Consider the following 20,547-nt stretch of genomic DNA (forward strand, 5'->3'; position numbering starts at 1 on the left):
ATTATTGTGCGTGCGAAAGTCATTTTTGTTAATTTATCAGTTGCTGTTTGAGAAACTGACATAGAAACAAGAAAACCTTTGCATGTTTGTGCAAATTTCAGCGACTGATAGCAAAGTTTAATTCTAATCTTATTTGACAGAATTTGTGCCACCTTTGTTTAAATTCTCAAACTCCTAAATATTTCCAATCATCAAATGGCCCCAAAATGTCCTAAATTACCGGACCAATGATGCATAGACCTACATCCAAACAAGAAAGCTATGAGAAAAATCCCTCAAAAGAATCCTTTGCGTCAGCTAATTGTGTTCCCTTTGCCATCAGGCCTCAATGAGGTGTAACAATGTAAATGCAAGTTGCAACTGGATTTCTATCTCACCAATATTGTCAGAATGATGCACTCTGTTTATTCTTTTAGGAAAACAACATTTCATCTTACTTTAGTGTGGCAACGTTTGGCTCACTAAACCAGTAGAAGTGTTGAGTTCAGTTCAAATAGTGATTCAGGAAGTTTTAGCTCAAATGCCAACATAATCAGTTTTATGCATAGCCAAATAACCTGGTTACAGTAGTTATCATTTAGAAGAAAATATGATTTAAATGTGCAGAAGTATTATATAATTTGCATCTTTCTAACAGCTTTCGTTATAATGAATAGAAAGGATCCATTTGCAACCGCATCTGAACATTGTAATAAAATTAGTTAATCCATGCATACTGTTAGCACAGACTTGTTTACCTTTCACTTTAAGTTTTGAAGTTGAAGAGGCCTTCTCAGCCGTGAATTTAATCTCTCCAGCATCTTCTGCGGTAACAGACTTAAACAGCAGTACATATGTTCTGCCTGGAATAAGAAATAGACAGCTTGCAGACATAAAATCTCACTATATGTGAAAATCATTATTCAGGTGAATTCTGTAACATTGTATGAATACAGAGAGGGTTACATCACAAATCGACCTTACCCTCTTGCCTCATCTTGATGTTGTCACTGACTTTGAGTTTGTGACTTCCTTTGAACCAATGGCAGTCCACTTCATCATGGGAGACTTCACAGACAAACGCAGCACTCTCCTTCTCCATCACCTCCACATCCTCCAGCTTCTTAACAATCTTAACTTCTCTGGCTGCAGGGAAAATATATATTTTTAAGATGTGTACTGGAAATTGTTAGACTGCACCCCTAAGTAGTACCTGACTGATTGGTATGGCTCAAGACTTTTCTAATAATTACCATTGACGGTGAGCTTGGCGGCGGTGTTATCATCAGTAGTGCGACAGATGTAAGTGCCTGCATCTTCAGGGGTGCATTTGCTGAGGACCAAAGTGCGCTTTCGTCCCTGGGAATGGATGCCAAAGTTCTTCCCTGGTTTCAGTTCCAGGTCATCCTAATAATAATATATATATATATATTTTTTTAACTACATGGGTACTTAACACGTTTTTACATCGTATTATTTCACTCTGCTGCAATATTTTCTCACCTTAAACCATTTAACATCCGCATTTGTTCTGGACACTTCACACTCAAAAGTAACCTTCTCCTTCTCAGGAACACTGATATCCATCATGGGCTTGGAAATCTTAGCAGGAGGTTCTGTAGAATCAACATGAGTTGGTCAAAAGTTGACTATGACTGCTGGCAGAATGGGTGAGTACAACAATAGAATTTCGGTTGGCTTAAACCCTAGTGACCAATTAGGATACAAATTGACTGACAGGAAGCAGCTCTTACCTGTGATAATCAGTTTTCCAGAATTATGCACTCCTTCTGCCTGGAAGACAATAGTTCCTGCATCCTCCATCTTGAGATTGGACAATGTTAAGGCATGCTTTTTTCCCAGAGCGGTAATACGACAGTTTGCCCCTGGCCTTAACTTGGCCCCATCCCTGGTCCAGGCACCTTCAACATCAGCCTGGCTGAGTTCCACTTCTAGAGTTACTGTCTCTGTCTCATGTGCCTTGGTTTCTGTTAGGCCTTTTATCACCTGGATCTTCTTCACTGTAGAGAGGAGGTGAAAATGTTTAAATGCTAACATGCAGGCATCGCTTCCTATCTTTTAATTCAAAATGTATCTCCAAACAAACATTACTGGAGAATGGTGTTCACTTTCTACAGTTAAGATATGTACTTTAATAATGCATGTTAAAATGTCAGTCAGTCTTACTCTCCACGGTGAGTTTAGCCTGGGTTTTGTCATCCAGAGTTTCACAGGAGTAGATTCCTCGGTCAGCATGAGTCACACTCTTGAAGACCAGAGCTTGCTTAGCTCCGTTTACCCTGACCTCCAGGTTCCCTGCGGGCTGCAGCACTACGCTGTTCTTCATCCACCTCACTTCTTCAGAAGGCTTACTCAGCTCCAACTCCAGCTTCACTTCACTCTGCTCCTCCACTGTCAGGTTTTCTAGCTTTTTCTTAAATGTAACAGGCTCATCTAATTGGGGCGCAAAGACATTTTGAAGTTAATGAGGATTTTACTTTACGTAGCGCACAGATATTTGAATGAGAAATGGGTATTCTTACGTTGCACTTGTAGGGTAGCTTTGCAGCTTTTGCCTTCTGCGTCAACGCTAACCTCTCCAGCATCTTTTTGGGTGACAGAGGTGATGGTGAGTGAGTGACTGCCACCACCGTGTTCAATCTTATACTTAGGCCCAGCAGTGACGGGTAGATTATTGTGGAACCATTTCACGCTGACGTCTGCCGGGGTGACGGCACACTTGAAAATGGCGTCTTTTCCCTCCATGGCAGCCATGTTGTTTAGCTTGGTGGTCACCCTCACAAGTCTGGGTGCTGAAAGGAAAGAGTCACATCAAATAAAGCAGACTCATATGAGAAAGTGTGGATGTTTGAATCTAATTTATTAAATGATGATTTACCTTTTGTGGAGATTTTAGCTGAGGTCTTGTCATTTCTGCATTCACAGCTGTATTCTCCTTCGTCTTCTTTAGCCATGCCAGTCACAGTAAGGAGCCGCTTAGCCCCATCTGCCCTGACACAGTACCTGCCTCCAGGTTTGATTTCACGCTTGTCATGCTGCCAGACAACATCCCCTGAGGCTTGATTTAGCTCGCACATGAGGCTAAGTGTTCCTCCCAACTCCACTGAAGCAGGTTTCAAAGGGACGACAAACTTCAAAGCCGAATCTGAAATGAAAAGATGGGAATTAGGCATCAAAACAATCTGGCTCCGAAAGAGGTTTACGAAGCAATATTCCCAACGTTATAAACTATTTAGGACTTGCCTTTGACTTGAACTTTGAACTCCAGTTTGTCATCGGCAGTTTGACAGGAGTATGATCCACCGTCTTTGGATTCGGTGGATTTTACTATCAGGGTACGAGAGACGCCATCTTTTTTCATTTCATACTTGCTTCCCTCCTTGATCTCCACACCATCTCTGAACCACTTCACGCTGCCGCTTTCTGTGCTTAGCTCAGTGGTCAAAACAATGTTTTCACTTGCTTGAACAATACATGAGTCCTTGACATTCTTCTTCTGGAACTTGACGGCAACTTCTAAAGAGAGGTAAAGAGCTTCTCTTCAGTCTCAGGGCAGAGAATTATCAATTGTGCAACAAAATGTATAATTTTTGGAAAATGTTTTTTTTTACCTGTCATCTGCACCTTAAATACCAGCTTCTCAGATCCAGCCTCACATGTGTACTCTCCGGCATCTTTTTTCTCCATTTTTTCTATCACCAACTCACGACTCTTGCCCTTCGTTTCCATGTGGACTGCTTTGCTGGTAGTGAGCAGCTTGCCATCCTTGTACCACTTTACTTCTGCCTTGGAGTCAGAAACCTCACAGCTCAGAGTGGCTTTCTGCGAGATGGTCGCCTTCAACTCCTTCTTGACGGACTCCTTGTTCGAGAAGCCGGCTGGGGCCTCTGCGGAGCAAACCGAACATTTGTTACAAACAAATGATGGCAACATGTCAGTCGACCTCAAATTCATGTACGCAGCCAAAAGCTTTTAGCAGAATAGAGCAGACTTAAAGGTATTATAGCAGTATTTTGGCATCATCCAGTAGTTTCTACATCGCAGCGCTCCGTATCTTCCCCTCCCATTCGGAGAATTTACAGAAGCTACGATGGCCTTCAAGGATCAGAGGCTAGTAGCTTAAGATGGCATCATCCACCACAGCCTTAAGTCTTTCCAAAATATCAAGTAATGAGGTGAAGATGTATTTATTTATTTATTGTATAGTTCTTATACTTCAGAAAAAATCCACACACTTTGCTACAAAACGCAAATCCAATTCACATTTGCTAGCGACTTTTTGTTTTCTTCCTACCTGCCACATAAATCTTGAAAGCCAGTTTCTCAGTCCCAGCCTCACAGGTGTACTCTCCAGCATCCTTCTTCTCCACGCTGTCGATCACCAGCTGGCGGGTTTTACCTTTGGACTCTGTGTGCACTGTCTTACTGGAAGTGAGCAGCTTGCCATCCTTGTACCATTTCACTTCTGTTTTGATATCAGCTACCTCAAGGTTTAGAGTGGCTTTCTGGGAGAGAGTGGCCTTCACCTCCTTCTGCACTGACTCCTTGTTGGAGAAGGCTGACTTGACTTGGGTCTCTGCAAAAGTAATAAGGAAGACAGTCATGGCATCTCGACCAATTCACTTTGATACAACTCATTTTAGAAGCCAAAAAAAAACTACTGTATTTACCTGAATTAATAAAAGATGCAAAATACCTGTGATACCAAAATACTACAACAGACACAATTCAACCCAAACAGCAAAACCAAAAATTAATATCCTCCTCTGGAACTGTTTATGATCGACTGACAGACAGAGATTGAAGCCTAAACAAATTGCAGTCATCAAAATACACTATTCCCTTTGACTTCTCATACCTGCCGCCCGTACTTTAAATGGCAATTTTTCAGTTCCGACTTCACAGGCGTAGTCTCCAGCATCTTTATTGTCTACACTGTCGATCACCAGTTGACGAAGCTTGCCCTTTGATTCCATGTGAATTGTTCTGCTTGGACTCAGCACTTTGCCATCCTTGTACCATTTTACCTCTGTCTTGTTATCAGCTACTTCACAGCTCAGAGTGGCTTTCTGGGAGATAGTAGTTTTCACTTCACTCTGGACAGACTCTTTGTTGAGGAAAGCGGATTTAGCCCCGACTCCTGTAGTAGTAACAGTGAAGGAGTGTGGTGGAATGTACAATTACCAATATACAAAAAAGGACTTGACTCCTCAGTTTAACTGGAAAATTGTAGCTGATACTTACAGGTGCAGCGCACAGAGCAATAAGCTTTATTCAAGCAATTCAAATTGAGAGACACAACATTGCACTTTGTATCCATAGAGCGAAAGCAAACTGGGAATCTGCAAGTTGCCACAGAGAGGCACAATGACTATGTGAAAAACAGCCATTTAGAACGAAAGCTACCAAATCAGTGACCAGGAACCTACAAACTACAGAGCCACAAGACACCCTGATCTGCCCCAGTAAACAAATGCTACAAGAACTCAAAGCACGAAGCACAGAAGTTCATACAAGCGACAAAACTCAAAACATTAAAGTAATTTCAATTGCAATCTAATACCATGAGACTCCAAGTCAATACTGAACTTTGGAAGTTCAAGCAAAGCGCGCAGAATATCTCAAAACTGAAGCAACCAACAATACAGCCACAATGCATTGTAACATTTACGATAACACATAACAAAGAGACACGAATAGAAAACACAAAATGTCAGACAGTTTCACACAGTAAATTACATTGTTATATCTTTATTTAAAAAATGCTAGTTTAGACTTAATATAATGACTTAAAGGTAAAATATCATATAAACAGTATATTATAAATCAACATTTGAAATACTCAATGTTTTTTGTACCAATTGTTTCTAAGCATTGTGTAGTCAGAATTAGTGTCAAGCTTTAACACATGGTTTGAAATGTTTTGTTTTCTTGTACTTTACTTGTGTTTATTACAATGCAATTGCCATTGTATGAGACTGTTTTAGGTAAACTGCATCTACTCTCAATCTTTCAAACTATGCCCTTAAAATACATTTCAATGGCGTATCACCAAGGTAGGTATTTAAAAGGCATAATTTGGCTTTTCTTAAATACTGTATTGCATTCTCCTTACCTTCCACATGTATTTTAAAGAGCAGCTTCTCAGTCCCAGCCTCACAGGTGTATTCTCCAGCATCCTTCTTCTCCACGCTGTCGATCACCAGCAGACGACTCTTGCCTTTGGACTCTGTGTGCACTGTCTTACTGGAAGTGAGCAGCTTGCCATCCTTGTACCATTTCACTTCTGTCTTGGTATCAGCTACCTCAAAATTTAGAGTGGCTTTCTGGGAGAGAGTGGCCTTCACCTCCTTCTGCACTGACTCCTTGTTGGAGAAGGCTGACTTGACTTGGGTCTCTGTAAAAGTAATAAGGAAGACAGTTATGGCATCTCGACCAATTCACTTTGATACAACTAATTAAAACATTGAAAAACTACTGTTAACATATTATAGAAGCATAATTAAGTGGAAAAATGTGCAGCCAAACTGTATTTAGTAGGTACCTGAATTAATAAAAAATGCAAAATACCTGTGATACCAAAATACTACAACAAACATAATTCAACCCAAACAGCAAAACCAAAAATTCATATCCTCCTCTGGAACTGTTTATGATCGACTGACAGACAGAGATTGAAGCCTAAACAAATTGCAGTCATCAAAATACACTATTCCCTTTGACTCCTCATACCTGCCGCCCGTACTTTAAATGGCAATTTTTCAGTTCCGACTTCACAGGCGTAGTCTCCAGCATCTTTATTGTCTACACTGTCGATCACCAGTTGACGAAGCTTGCCCTTTGATTCCATGTGAATTGTTCTGCTTGGACTCAGCACTTTGCCATCCTTGTACCATTTTACCTCTGTCTTGTTATCAGCTACTTCACAGCTCAGAGTGGCTTTCTGGGAGATAGTAGGTTTCACTTCACTCTGGACAGACTCTTTGTTGAGGAAAGCGGATTTAGCCCCGACTCCTGTAGTAGTAACAGTGAAGGAGTGTGGTGGAATGTACAATTTCCAATACAAAAAAGGACTTGACTCCTCAGATTAACTGGACAAATGCAACCAAATCTTACATATGCAGTGCATAGAGCAATAAGCTTATTAAAGCACATCAAATTGAGAGAGATATTACATTGCACTTTGTATCCATAAAGCGAAAGCAAACTATGTAAAAACCAACCATTTAGAACGAAAGCTGCCAAATCAGTGACCAGGAACCTACAAACTACAGAGCCACAAGACACCCTGAGCTGCCCCAGCAAACAAATGCTACAAGAACTCAAAGCACGAAGCACAGAAGTTCATACAAGCGACAAAGCTCAAAACATTAAAGTAATTTCAATTGCAATCTAATACCATGAGACTCCAAGTCAATACTGAACTTTGGATGTTCAAGCAAAGCGCGCAGAATATCTCAAAACTGAAGCAACCAACAATGCAGCCACAATGCATTGTGACATTTACGATAACACATAACAAAGAGACACAAATAGAAAACACAAAATGTCAGCCAGTTTCACACAGTAAATTACATTTTTATCTCTTTATTTAAACAAAGCTAGCTTAGACTTAATATAATGACTTAAAGGTAAAATATCCTATACATATTATAAATCAACATTTGAAATACTCAATGTTTTATTTATACTTTTAACCAATTGTTTCTAAGCATTGTGTGGTCAGAATATGTGTCACACATGGTTTAAAAGTTTAGGTTTTAAGTAAACTGCATCTACTCTTTTTTAAACTGTGCACAAAAAAACATTTGAAAGGCGTATCACCAAGGTAAGCATTTAAAAGGCATAATTTGGCTTTTCTTAAATACTGTATTGCATTCTCCTTACCTTCCACATGTATTTTAAAGAGCAGCTTCTCAGTCCCAGCCTCACAGGTGTATTCTCCAGCATCCTTCTTCTCCACGCTGTCGATCACCAGCTGGCGGGTTTTACCTTTGGACTCTGTGTGCACTGTCTTACTGGAAGTGAGCAGCTTGCCATCCTTGTACCATTTCACTTCTGTCTTGGTATCAGCTACCTCAAGGTTTAGAGTGGCTTTCTGGGAGAGCGTGGCCTTCACCTCCTTCTGCACTGACTCCTTGTTGGAGAAGGCTGACTTGGCCTCTGATAGATGGGCATGACAGGGAAAAAAATCATCAGATGCTATTCATTCATAGCTCAATAATAAACATCCTGTATGTTATATTATTCCTTCCATTCAAAGGAGCCCGAGTCGCAAAATGTGGTAATTAAACAAGGATCATTCTATTCCATTTATATAGGGGCACTGAATTTTTGATTTTATATCGCATTGCTTGGTTTCTCCCAATAAATCATGATACATCGCCTATTGTGGTATAAATATTAGCCTATTAATAATACTGTTAATACAAATTTGAAAATAGCTCATGTTCTTATAATCAATCCTGTTAGTGTGCGTGAATAAATCACCATGGTACACTAAGTCGCAATAAATAAAATTCTAATGCCACGTCAAAAAGTCGGTGTTTCAACCCAATTGCCTGGTGTGGAAAGGAAGCCAATGTCGCAAATCAGAATATGGATCAATAAGCAGAAAAAAATGATTTGATTATTACTTGACTATAGGCAACATTCGACCAATCAGGTTTGACTAAGTAAATTCTTAGTTGTCTACATAATTATCTCATGCAGATCCACACCCTCCCTTACCTTCCACTGTCATCTTGAAAGCCAGCTTCTCAGTCCCAGCCTCACAGGTGTACTCTCCAGCATCCTTCTTCTCCACGCTGTCAATCACCAGCAGACGACTCTTGCCTTTGGACTCTGTGTGCACTGTCTTACTGGAAGTGAGCAGCTTGCCATCCTTGTACCATTTCACCTCTGTTTTGGTATCAGCTACCTCAAGGTTTAGAGTGGCTTTCTGGGAGAGAGTGGCCTTCACCTCCTTCTGCACTGACTCCTTGTTGGAGAAGGCTGACTTGGCCTCTGCGGCTAACGTCAATGAGAAAAACAGTGTTGTTATGAGCACTATTTCAATCAACAAAGGTCGAAAGATATGAGAGACATCTACTTTACCTATGTAAAATATTCATTATTTACTTTCCCAGGCAAACCCTCTCATGTGGGACATTTAAAATCATAACATTGCTACATCATCCTATCAATATACTGTGCAAAGACGATCAAATGTGAAGCAGCTAACTACGTATATTCATACTGTAGGTCACGGAGAGCATTCATATTAATTCTATAAAACTGGAAATATGAAATTCTGTATATTAATTATTTAATCAAGCAGTCCTACCTGAAACAGATATCTTAAAGACCAGCTTATCCCCTCCAACTTCGCACGTATACTCCCCAGCATCACTCTTCTCCACCTTTTCAATCACCAGCTGACGAGTACTGCCTTTCACCTCTGAGTATATTGTCCTACTGGATATCAACAACTTGCCGTCTTTATACCATTTCACCTCTGTCTTACTATCCGAGACGGTGCAACTAAGAGTGGCTTTCTGGGAGAGAGTAGCTTTCACCTCCTTCTGCACTGACTCCTTGTTGGAGAAGGCAGCCACGGCTTGAGTTTCTGAGAAAAATGAAAAAAAAAATTTAATGATTGAAGTAAAAAAAAAAAAAAGTACAGTATATGTGTGATGTGCAGACAAGTGTTGAATGGTGCTAGAGCTAGAGTGCTAGAGCATTATTCAGTCTTACCCTTTATCTTGACATTGAATGTGACTTTGTCCGCTGCTGTCTCACAGGAATAATGTCCTTCGTCAGTCTTTTTGGCAGCCTTGATGACGAGCTTCCTTTGAGTCCCTTTGGAGACAATGGTGGTTCTTTGGTCCTCAGTTATCTCCATCTCATTTTTTTTCCACACAACGGTGGCGCTGGCAGCAGACACCTCACAGGTGAGCTCAAGATCTCCTTTAAGGGACGATGACATTCCCATGGGACCACTGGCTTTGTTCAGAAACTTGGCAGGTTCATCTTTGGGAAGAAAAGACGGACATTTTGGAGTTTCTTATGTTTTATATGTGAATGAATTGTTTTGTGGTCACTTGAACAAATACCTGTGTTACAGATTTGTCATCAGAGCAGCTCATATGTAGAAAGAGCATGACTTGAGCAGACACTGGAGTTGACAACATCATTTCGTAAGATATTTTTTTTGAAGGCTCACAAACATACACTAGTTGCTATCAGAGCAGGTCACATTTCACATGGTCACAGACAAACTGCCTGCATTATTTGGGCTTGATACTTATTGCACACACTGGTCCAAGTTACCTTTCTGAAATTACCTTAGCAACGAGCAGATCACGTCGGTGATACTGACTTCGAATTGCTTCAAAAGCCAACAAAAAAACCATGCCAGATAAATTGTTGACTTTGTTCTGCAATAAAGTTCAATTGTATAACTGCATTCAGTATGATTTTGGCTTAGCTTTTAATAAACACTTTGTAGCTGCTGGTCAACTCTTTCAAAATGGAGGTTGTACACCTTCTACAACCAGTAGTAACGTACCGCCTGTCTCTCAAACTCCTATTTTCAGCCTTGATCTTCTTCCCACAAGTGTTGTTGTAGATGCGCTCCTCGCCATCAACCCCAAGAAGTACATGGGAGAGGACAATTTGGACCCGTTTTCAATCAAGCTTTCGACACATATAATATCAAAACAAATAACCCATATTTTTAATCTTTCTATCTCCTCTGGAATAGTTCCTAAAATTTGGAAAAAAGCTCACATAATTCCTTTACATAAAGGTGGTGACAAAAATAATCTTAATAACTACAGGCCAATTTCCAAACTCCCATGCCTGGCAAAAATTCTAGAATCACTTATTAATAATCAGTTAAAAACATTTCTAACTAGTGCTTTCATTTTGAGCCCATTCCAATCTGGTTTTAGGGCAGGCCACAGTACTGTCTCTGCTGTGACTTTGGTTGTAGACAACATTGTTGCAGCATTAGACAAGAAAAAGCACTGTGCAGCACTTTTTATTGATCTTTCAAAGGCCTTTGATACTGTTGACCACCATTTGCTTTTACAGAGGCTTTATGACAGCTTTGATCAGTCTGCATGTAGCTGGTTTAGGGATTATCTCTCTGATAGACAGCAGTCAGTTAAACTGGGAAGATACCAATCTGAATTCTTAACTGTTACAAATGGTGTCCCACAGGGCTCAATTTTAGGTCCAGTTCTTTTCACAATTTATATAAATAACATTGTTTCATCGCTAAAAAACTGTCACGCCCATCTATACGCTGACGACACAGTACTGTATTGCATTTCCGATTCGGTGCACCAATCTATTCAGAACCTACAAAGCTCTTTTAATACTCTGCAGGACTGTCTAGTAGACCTCAGGCTTGTTCTTAATACAGACAAAACCAAATATATGTGTTTCTCCAGAGCAAGAACTACAAATTTGAATGATTTTAATGTTTTTACAAAGAATGGATTTTTAATTGAAAGAGTCACAGAGTACAAATATCTCGGCATCTGGTTAGATGATAAACTCACTTTTAATTTTCATATAAAAAATCTTGTTCGTCGACTACGACAAAAAATTGGCTATTTTTATAGGAACAAAACCACCTTCCCTTTATTTAGTAGGAAAAGGATTATTGAGGCAGTTTTTATGTCTGTCCTTGATTACGGTGATGTGGTTTACCGGCATGCATCTCATTCATGTCTTAAACTCCTAGACTCTGTTTTTCACTCTGCTTTAAGGTTCATCACAGGAGATGCTTATGACACACACCATTGTCTATTATATGAAAAGGTTGGGTGGTACTCCCTTAAAGAGAGACGTGATGCACATTGGCATATTTTTATTTACAAAGCCTTGACCGGGAAGCTTCCTCGTTATTTAACAGAAATGTTGCAAATTTCAGATGGGCTTTATCAGACCCGCTCCACTGACATGCTCATGCTTTATGTCCCACAAGCCCGGTCTGAGCTGGGAAAGACAGCTTTTAGCTTCAGTGCCCCCGACTCCTGGAACAACTTACAGCAACAAATTAAACTAAATACCTTCATATCCTTTAATCAATTTAAACAAACTATCTTAAATCTGCCAAACTCTACCTGTAACTTTTTTAATTAGGCTATATTGTACTTTCACCCATTTAATTTCATTTTAATTGCTGCCACTCTTCACCACTATGTAAATGTTTCAATTGTTTTTTTGTTTTTTGTTTTTTTCTTCTCTTCACCTGTTGTTGTGTATTTTATGTATTTGCGTTGAATATTGTGTATGCATTGTTGTTTTTCCTTGGAATTTGTTTGAACTCGACACCATTGAAAATGAGGGTCACCCCTCAATTGGTCTCTCGAGGATAAATAAAAGTTAAATAAATGAAATGAAAATGATTTTGATGAAGTTACCTTTAAGAGTGAGTTGCAGGGACATTCTGTCATCAGCTAAAGCACACTCGTAGATGCCCACATCTTCCTCTGTGACATTGTGTACAATCAGCATCCTCTTGCGGTCGATGACCATGTATTCATACTTCTTTCCTATTTTCACCTCCCGCCCGTTCCTCATCCAAACCACCTAAAAGAATGTAAAACGATTTCCAAAAAAGACATATTCAATATTCTACTCAAATAGAACAACTGTTTAGTAGAAATACCTGTGTTGACAAGTACTCAAATACAATAGTGGCTTTTTCAAAGACTATGTTGGGTTACAGAAATAGAAATAAAATGCACCGTATCATCTTCAACCCAATACATAAATTCAACACAGTTGCTTTTTCCACTCAAAGATTGTCCTACAATGGCAATGAGGGTCAAAGGTTACTTAAATGTAACATCATTCTGATATCCCTCTGCCATGGCCAAAGGTATTTGAGTACAATGCTGAATCAAAAAGCAGAATTATTGATTTTAGAGAAGACTCCAAATGGCACAGGAATATGGGTCTCAATTATTAAATAAGATGCTTTTATGCTTTACAATTCAACTTGTAAAGTTATAATAAGTTTCAAAGTTACAATGAACCCATCACAAACCTGTGCATCGTAGTCAGACACCTCAGCAGTCAGCTGAGCAGTGGCTTGGGTACTGCAAGTCACCACATCCTGCTGACCGGACTTGTTGACAAACCTAACACGAGGCTCTGAAAAATACCATTCCCGGTAAAAGGCATTATTGATTTGCTCCTCACAGGAGAATTATATCAATTACCAATGGAATTCAATTAAAAACAAGGCTTATTTACGAAAGTACATTAAAGAAAATGCACTGCAATAATTTAATGTGATTCGAGCATTTTTCTCTACACATAGCTTAACTGGTTATGAGTGCATACCCGTCACAGATAAGATGCAAGTGCTTTGCGAGCCTCCACCCACAAACTTGACCTCAGTTCCATTCATTTCCATGGTCACGACGCGGATGAGCAGAGTGTGCGTGTTCTTGGACCTGGTGATGAGGTAGTCGCCTCCACTGCGCAGGAGGCGTCCGTTCAGAGACCAGTGGCCAGAACAAGTAGTGGACAGCTCCAAGGAGATGGAGAACTCCTCCCCGGTGATGGCAGTGCTGTTCATCAGGCCTGTCCTGATTTCAGCAATGGGTTCTAGTGACAACAGACAGGATAGAATAATACTTGAGTTCATAGCAATATGTAGCCATTGAACGATAGGCATCGCAGATACATCAGTCCTACCTAGGTAGAAGCTTCCAGGCACCTCCAGGTAGGCACTCTGGCCAAAGTCATTCATAGCACAGATACGGAATTGGTAGCTGGCTTCTTCGCTGAAGTTGCTGATGATGATTTCTGTTGAAAGAATTGTTTCGCCAGCATTGCATCTCTGCCATGTATTAGTGCCGACCTTCCTCCTCTCCACATAGTAGCCCCTGATGGGCACAGGGCGGTCGCTGTCAGGAGGAGACCACTGAATTTTGACGGATGAGTCAGTTTTGTTCTGCACCACAGCGTCGACTGGGGGATCGGGAGGATGCTTCCTAGCAGCTAAAGCAGAATGGGAGATGATCATTTTATAACCTTGTATATGATCAGATGAGCATCGAGTAATTGTAGTCAATTAACATAAATGTTAGAAGAAAATGTATTTGATTTATTTTTTATTTTTATTTTATTTTTCCAACCTGTACTTTACTTTCATATTAGGTGACATTATTGTCAGTACTACAGTATTTGGTTTACCAGCTTAATTACTGTGATGCTGAAAGAAGTTATAGGGACTCACAGGCATAAGCAATCCAATCCCTTTTTAAAGAAGTCTACTTGAACTTATTTTTCAATTAATGGCAGGCAAACCTAAGGAACTGCATAACAATACAGCACAAGTTAAAAGCCTGTTTTGGAATATGGCTTGAGAACCATCCATTTCAATACACAAGCACATTGAGCTGTACCTTTCCTGAAGAGCATCTATGTTTTATTACATATTTTCATCATTAAAGGTGAAAACGAAGATGACATAACCTAAAATGTCCATTGCAATTTTCGATGTTGTTTTGAAAACTCACATATTAAAGTAGTAATTGAAGTAATTTCCACAAGTAGTTTATATTATTGTGTCTCTATTTTAATATTTCATATCTTGCTTTAATCTATAAATATGCTGCATGGTTGGGATTTGCAGCAGAAAACCTAACAATGATAAAAAATAAAAATAAAAGTATGCAAGACAATGAATGTGATTATCAAAAAGTCCTGTATGATTAGTTAGACTGTTTAGTTGATTTTAGTTCAATTATAGAGACAATAATTACCCAATTCTTAACTATCCTGAATACTGATCTATTGTCATTTTCCTCCTCACCAGTGACAGAGAACCGAGTGGAAGTCTTGCAGTCTCCAGCTACAAAGGCCACTTCTCCTGAGTCATCTGCCTGGCAATCTCTGATTGTGAGTGTGTACTGTCTGAGCGCGCAGGCAATGGAGATACGGGAGTCTTCCTTCAGCTTCTCGCTATTGCGGGTCCAGTAGGCATCCGGGCAGGGATTCTCCAGCTCCACACAGAAGATGACAGTGTCGCTGACAGGAACCACGGTCCTCCTGGGAAGCTTCTTAGTAATGTTTCCTTGGATATGACAGAAAAAGACGTTAATTTAAGACACATTAAAGGTGCACTATGTAACTTTGCGTGTGTCAGAGAAGTGAAAGTGTTCTAAGGTATATTCTCACAACTTTGCACACAGGAAAAATCAGTTTTGTTTACAAACATATTCTAGTTTTATGATTGATTTAGGATTATAGATTATTCAATACTGAGAATTACATGTAGAGAAAATATGTTTTGTAAACTGACTGCCAAATGTAAACATATACCCCTCCTCTGAAACTGTATAGTGCACCTTAAAGGCACAGTACATAGACAGAGAAAAAGGAAATTCCAATGATCAGGTACTATGCGGCTGCTTCAAACTATATAATTTCCAAAACTTTTATCAGTATTCTAAGGAGGTCACATTGCTCTTGATAATAGTACTGTTATGCCTGGCTTGCACATAATATTTCGCAAGAAATAAAGATGTCTCAACCATACCCAGGACGGTGAGCTCAGCCACAGTGCGGCTGCCCTCTTTCATCTCGCAGATATAAACACCGTCGTCGTTGGTGGTGACGTTGTGTATGGTGAGACGACGCAGGGTCCCCTCCTGTTCCATGAAGAATTTGCTACTTTGCTCCAGCCGCGTTTCCTCCATGAACCAGTTGGCATGAGTGGCGCTAGCAGGCACCTCACACATCATTGTGGCTGAGGTTTTCTCTTGAACCTCCACATCCTGAAGCTTTCTCCTGAATGGCACCTTAGGCTCTGAAAAGATGAAAAATAAACAGAGACTTCCGGTTACGACACCTTATTGGTGAGGGTTTTGCATACGTCAGTCTATCAACTTCAAATTGCAGCACTTACTATACTTTACAAAACTGTCAAATATTTTCCAAATGTTCTACATTCATTTCCATGTGATGTCAGTTGTAGTTCAGGATTTGAGAGATACTTCACCACAGTGGTTGAGGAAAGTACAGCCCCCAAAATTTGAGCGCTGCCTTTTCAACAACATTTTCTATATTCAAAAGTTCTAAAAATGACATTATACTTTTCCTTGTGTGTTTGCATATCCTTTAGATTATCTTTATGATAGTAGTGGAAGGGATTTAAAAGTCTACAAACAAAGGTTGTGTGACAAATGGGAAAACAGTCAAAAAACGTTCAACATGCTCTGACAAATGCTTTCAAGTAAACTGTAATAATTTATATCGTTAGTTATTTCCCTTTCAAGCTGTATCCAAAGCTATACGTTGGTTCGGAGCCAACTGTTTTAAATTTAGGAATGAAGTGTTGAAATGTGTAGAACTCCACTTTGAGTTATGTGTTCAGTACATCCCTCTAAGTATCTGACATAATAAATGTCATATTCAATTATTTAAATATTTACTTTATTCCTGTAATATACATTGGACAAGGGAGCTGTCATATTTGAATATTTTTTCATACTTAATATTCATTTGTACAAAAGCACTAGTCATACAACAAAGACACACACACATTTACACCTTAAGTAAACCTGGATTTGACAACAGCACAAACTAAACAGTAACTACATTTATTTTATTAATTGTTCTTTGTAATCCAAAAATGTATGCAGTACATACTTTGATAGATTTTTTTCACAAGAAAGTTACTGGCTTCCCTTTCTACCAGGAGACTTCAAGTGATAGATAATAATCCAACACAAAGTTATTAAAGGAAAGGTTACACAAATTACAATGTGTCTGTCTATTTTGTTGAATCACCTTATGTCAAATGTTATTTAACTGGTAAATCAGAAGAAACAGATTATTCATTTGCATTCAGTATTGCATTGTAAAATTGATGAATGGTCGTCTGAAAGTTATAGAGTGGAGATTAAGAAATTACATCAATCTCCACGTTTTCAATTTCATCCCTAGGGAAGTCAAACTAGAATTCGTGTCAACGTGCTCCAGTGAGTGAGTGACCATCTTAGCAACTGTAAACGACTCATCACCAGCAGAAAATAGACGCAACACAACACCCTCTTTCAGAGCATGAGCCAGACTTGAACCTGGTTGTGAACAGCCACACACATTTTGAGAGGTTTAAATTAGGCTTTGGTCTAGTAATTTGGACCACACTTACAGTTCTGCAGTTGCCAATGAGGTTATTCCACTAAGATATATCTCATAGCAACGTTCTGTATGCCTCCATTTTTATTGCTATTAAAAGCATAAAAATTAGCCACATTGCTGTACTGGTTGACATGTTACTTCACAGCAATGAACTGTAGTTTATTTTTAAGGGAATAACATATTCATCATTCTAGTGTTATTAATACTCACCCAAGAGCACCAAATGTGCATGAATTGAAAGCTCAAAATAGTCCCGAACAAATTACTATCTATTTCCTATTAGTGTAACATTTGCTTATATAAACTGCAGTGAGTGACCAGCTTTTTTTTAGGAAGTCAGTTCTTTAGACTCTATAGTATATTGTTTATGCTGGGTGCCACAGACATGCTATAAAGGTTGGGGAGTATTAAGTGACAGACTAATATAATTCTGGTTCAAGAAATAAATGTCATCCTTGATCCCTCGCTTGGAATACGCTGTAAATGCTGGACAGACCAAGTGGTGATATAGTGACAGTCTCTTTGTAAGTTTTAGACGTGCTGACAGATGCATTGAATTCATGAACATGTCCCTAATCACAATTTAGTTGTAGGGGATTTTCTTAAAAGTGTTTATAAAATGTATCACAGTAATGTATAGTATGTAGCATTTTCTTGAACCGACCATCTTACCTTTGACCGTCACCAAGACGGCACTGTAGGTCTGCCCAGCCATATTGGTTGCATTGCAGGTGTAGAGGCCGTTGTCGCTCTGCTTGCAGTACAGGATCTTGAGGATGAAGTTCTCTGCGTGGTCCTCATAAATGACTTGCCTGCGACCCTCGCTAATGTTGGATCCATCCTTCCTCCAGATGATGTGGGGTTTGGGGTGACCCGTCACGAAGCAGCTGAGTTTTGCGTGCTTGCCTTCAGTCACCGTGCAGGTACGGGTGAACACACCTTTGGGCAGCTTTGCCAGCGCAGACGCCCTCAGCTCGTGCTCCAGGCTCTCTCTGACTTTGGCGGTGGAAGAAATAGAGGAACTGCTGTCCTCGGTGCGATAGACTGCGATATCCTTATTCATTTCCTCTTTGCGCTTTTGCAGGTGGGAGAGGAGGGAGGTGTTCTTGTCCGCGGTCAGGTGGCGGGTATCCTGGGCATCCACAACGAGAGCAGCCGAAGCGTTTGCTCGACCGACAGTGTTCTGGGCCCTGCAGGTATACGTGCCGCCGTCCAGGTTACGAACACTTTGGATCTTCAAGGTGCTGCTGTCGCTGTCAGAAAAGATCTTGATGCGGTTACTCTCCCCCAAGTAGCGCCCGTCTTTCTCCCAGTCAAAGTTGGCATCAGGGTAAGCTGCAACCCGGCAGTAGAACACAACATCGCCAGCCAGACCCACACGTGTAGAAACAGGCTTAACCAGGAAAGCAGGGGCCCGCTGAGCCATCTCTGTTGGCAGGGCCACTTTGAGGGTAACAGCAGCATAAGCTTCACCGACATTGTTTTTGGCCCGGCACATGTACTGTCCACTGTCCTCCAGTGTTAAATCATAGATGGTCAGGCGGTACACGTCTCCGTCGTCCACAGTCTTGAAGCGTCCTCCAGATGTCAACCTCAGCTTCTCCTTCTCCCAGGTGATCAGCGGGGTCGGGCTGCCCACGATGGTGCAGCTCAGCGTGGCATCCTTGCCCGCACACACCAAAACAGCCTTCGGGCGGGTGAGAAAACGGGGGACTCCCCCAAACAAGTTTGGATCCATTTTTTAAATTTTTTTTTTACTGTAATCAGAGAGAAGATGAATATTACAAAACAGTACCAGGCAGTATAGCTTACAGGAAACAATATGCAACATAGAACAGGAAGAGGCAAGACACTGCAGGCAGAAACATTGTTTTTTTCCAGAACTGGTACATTTTGGGATTTCTGGCTTCCACAACATGTCTTCTTTCATACTAGTATAAATAAAATGTCTAGAATGTATATTTAGGTGTTTATTTTACTAAACCGTATATGTTTGCGTCTGTATATTTCTCTTACACACCATTTCTAAAGGATGATTATTTCACCGTTAGTTTTTTTCTCCCAATACTAGTCTGAACCAAAAATCTCAACTTCTAAAGCACTTCAACTAAACTTTCAATAATCATTCTTAGCAATATTTTGAAAATGATTACATAGGCTAAGGGTTTTTTCAGATGCTAAACTAATGGTTTATCCAGCAGCTAGATTATTTGTTTTTTAAAGAGATGCAAATTTAAGCATTATAATAAATTAGAGATTGTCAAATTTGCTTATTTCCTAAAAAAACATTTCTGCAGGCCTAATACAAAAAAGAATAATTGAAATTTAAGTTATCAACTGTAAACTTTCATGATGCTATCTAAAGTGTATCCTATTCACCTGCAGTTACTCACCTTAAGAGCTGGGACAGCAGTGGTAGTTTCACAAACTTTTAGCTGCCAAACACCAACATAATTAGGCCTATACTAATATGCGTGAAATTGGGAATAATGGCTGCAACTGCAGACTTATTGAATAGAATAAAGCTGGAAATTAAAATAAATCTGATGTTAAATGTTTGGAGAAAAAAAACAATGCAGAGGTTGTGTAAGGTTACTTTCTGACTGAAAACACATTCAATAACACAGAAGCCCTAGGCTACGGTAGTAGTGCGATAGTTCATTGAGTGTGTTCTCTGTAAATATATTGTGCTGTGAAAATAGACATAAAACCACAGTTCAGACGGGCATATTTATGAGGGGCATATTTATGGCTGGCAGTTACAGTAAGTGACAGGGGGAAATAACCCACCCTGCCCTTGCCCTGGCCTGCACACACAATCAATCAATACAATGACTTCACTTCGTGCTATGAAGCCAGTTCAATAGGAAAGCAGTTTTAATAACACAACAACAAATTAATTCCCGCTTAACAAGGTCGAATGACGCAGCTGTGTGTCTTTCAAAGACTGACATTTGCCAGCTTTGTCACCTCTATCGCTCGAACCGCCTACCCCAAAAATAACCTCAGCTGTCAGGCCCCGTCTCTGTCCATTGCCATTTGTAGAAGCGAAAGGGGAATCAGCTGTTTGATAAGGCTCCCACTGCAGAAAGCATACTTAACTTATCACTGTGTTCGTTTTCTATAGCCTACGTTAACTACAACCTCTTGGAGGAAAAAAAAACATGTGTTGGAATTTAGTTAGGCGGTTGTTAAGTTATTTTCGGCAATAGCCTAGCCTAACCGTTATAGTGTAAAAGTTTAATTTCCAGTAGGCCTACACGTCCCACAAAAAAAAACATTTTAAAACGACCAGGTTATCGATATACTTATTGAATTAACATTTGTTATTCATTTATATTTTTTTATCCTGCGTTACTTTTCACCTTGAGTCTTCAGCCCCTCAGTTAA

At 39.9% G+C, this 20,547-nt stretch overlaps 1 protein-coding gene across 1 annotated transcript in view; it reads right to left on the reverse strand.

The window, feature by feature from the left end:
• obscnb (obscurin, cytoskeletal calmodulin and titin-interacting RhoGEF b) overlaps positions 1–18,895 on the reverse strand; it is a gene marked incomplete at its 5' end in the record, with an annotated part of 64,389 nt that extends 45,494 nt beyond the window's left edge. Inside the window, 25 exons of the mRNA XM_080033443.1 lie at positions 738–842; positions 964–1,125; positions 1,233–1,386; positions 1,483–1,595; positions 1,734–2,000; positions 2,167–2,433; positions 2,523–2,792; positions 2,879–3,145; positions 3,244–3,516; positions 3,612–3,887; positions 4,295–4,576; positions 4,859–5,140; positions 6,116–6,397; positions 6,733–7,014; positions 7,888–8,163; positions 8,731–9,012; positions 9,326–9,607; positions 9,736–10,011; positions 12,417–12,585; positions 13,046–13,152; positions 13,345–13,611; positions 13,702–14,007; positions 14,825–15,085; positions 15,551–15,820; positions 17,830–18,895. Of these exons, the coding sequence (XP_079889569.1) occupies positions 738–842; positions 964–1,125; positions 1,233–1,386; positions 1,483–1,595; positions 1,734–2,000; positions 2,167–2,433; positions 2,523–2,792; positions 2,879–3,145; positions 3,244–3,516; positions 3,612–3,887; positions 4,295–4,576; positions 4,859–5,140; positions 6,116–6,397; positions 6,733–7,014; positions 7,888–8,163; positions 8,731–9,012; positions 9,326–9,607; positions 9,736–10,011; positions 12,417–12,585; positions 13,046–13,152; positions 13,345–13,611; positions 13,702–14,007; positions 14,825–15,085; positions 15,551–15,820; positions 17,830–18,895 (6,844 nt within the window). The remainder of the gene's footprint in view (positions 1–737; positions 843–963; positions 1,126–1,232; positions 1,387–1,482; positions 1,596–1,733; positions 2,001–2,166; positions 2,434–2,522; positions 2,793–2,878; positions 3,146–3,243; positions 3,517–3,611; positions 3,888–4,294; positions 4,577–4,858; positions 5,141–6,115; positions 6,398–6,732; positions 7,015–7,887; positions 8,164–8,730; positions 9,013–9,325; positions 9,608–9,735; positions 10,012–12,416; positions 12,586–13,045; positions 13,153–13,344; positions 13,612–13,701; positions 14,008–14,824; positions 15,086–15,550; positions 15,821–17,829) is intronic.
• Between the last annotated feature and the right edge of the window lie 1,652 nt (positions 18,896–20,547).

Source organism: Ammodytes marinus (genome assembly GCF_949987685.1).
Source record: "Ammodytes marinus genome assembly, chromosome: 9".
NCBI classification, from domain to species: domain Eukaryota; kingdom Metazoa; phylum Chordata; class Actinopteri; order Uranoscopiformes; family Ammodytidae; genus Ammodytes; species Ammodytes marinus.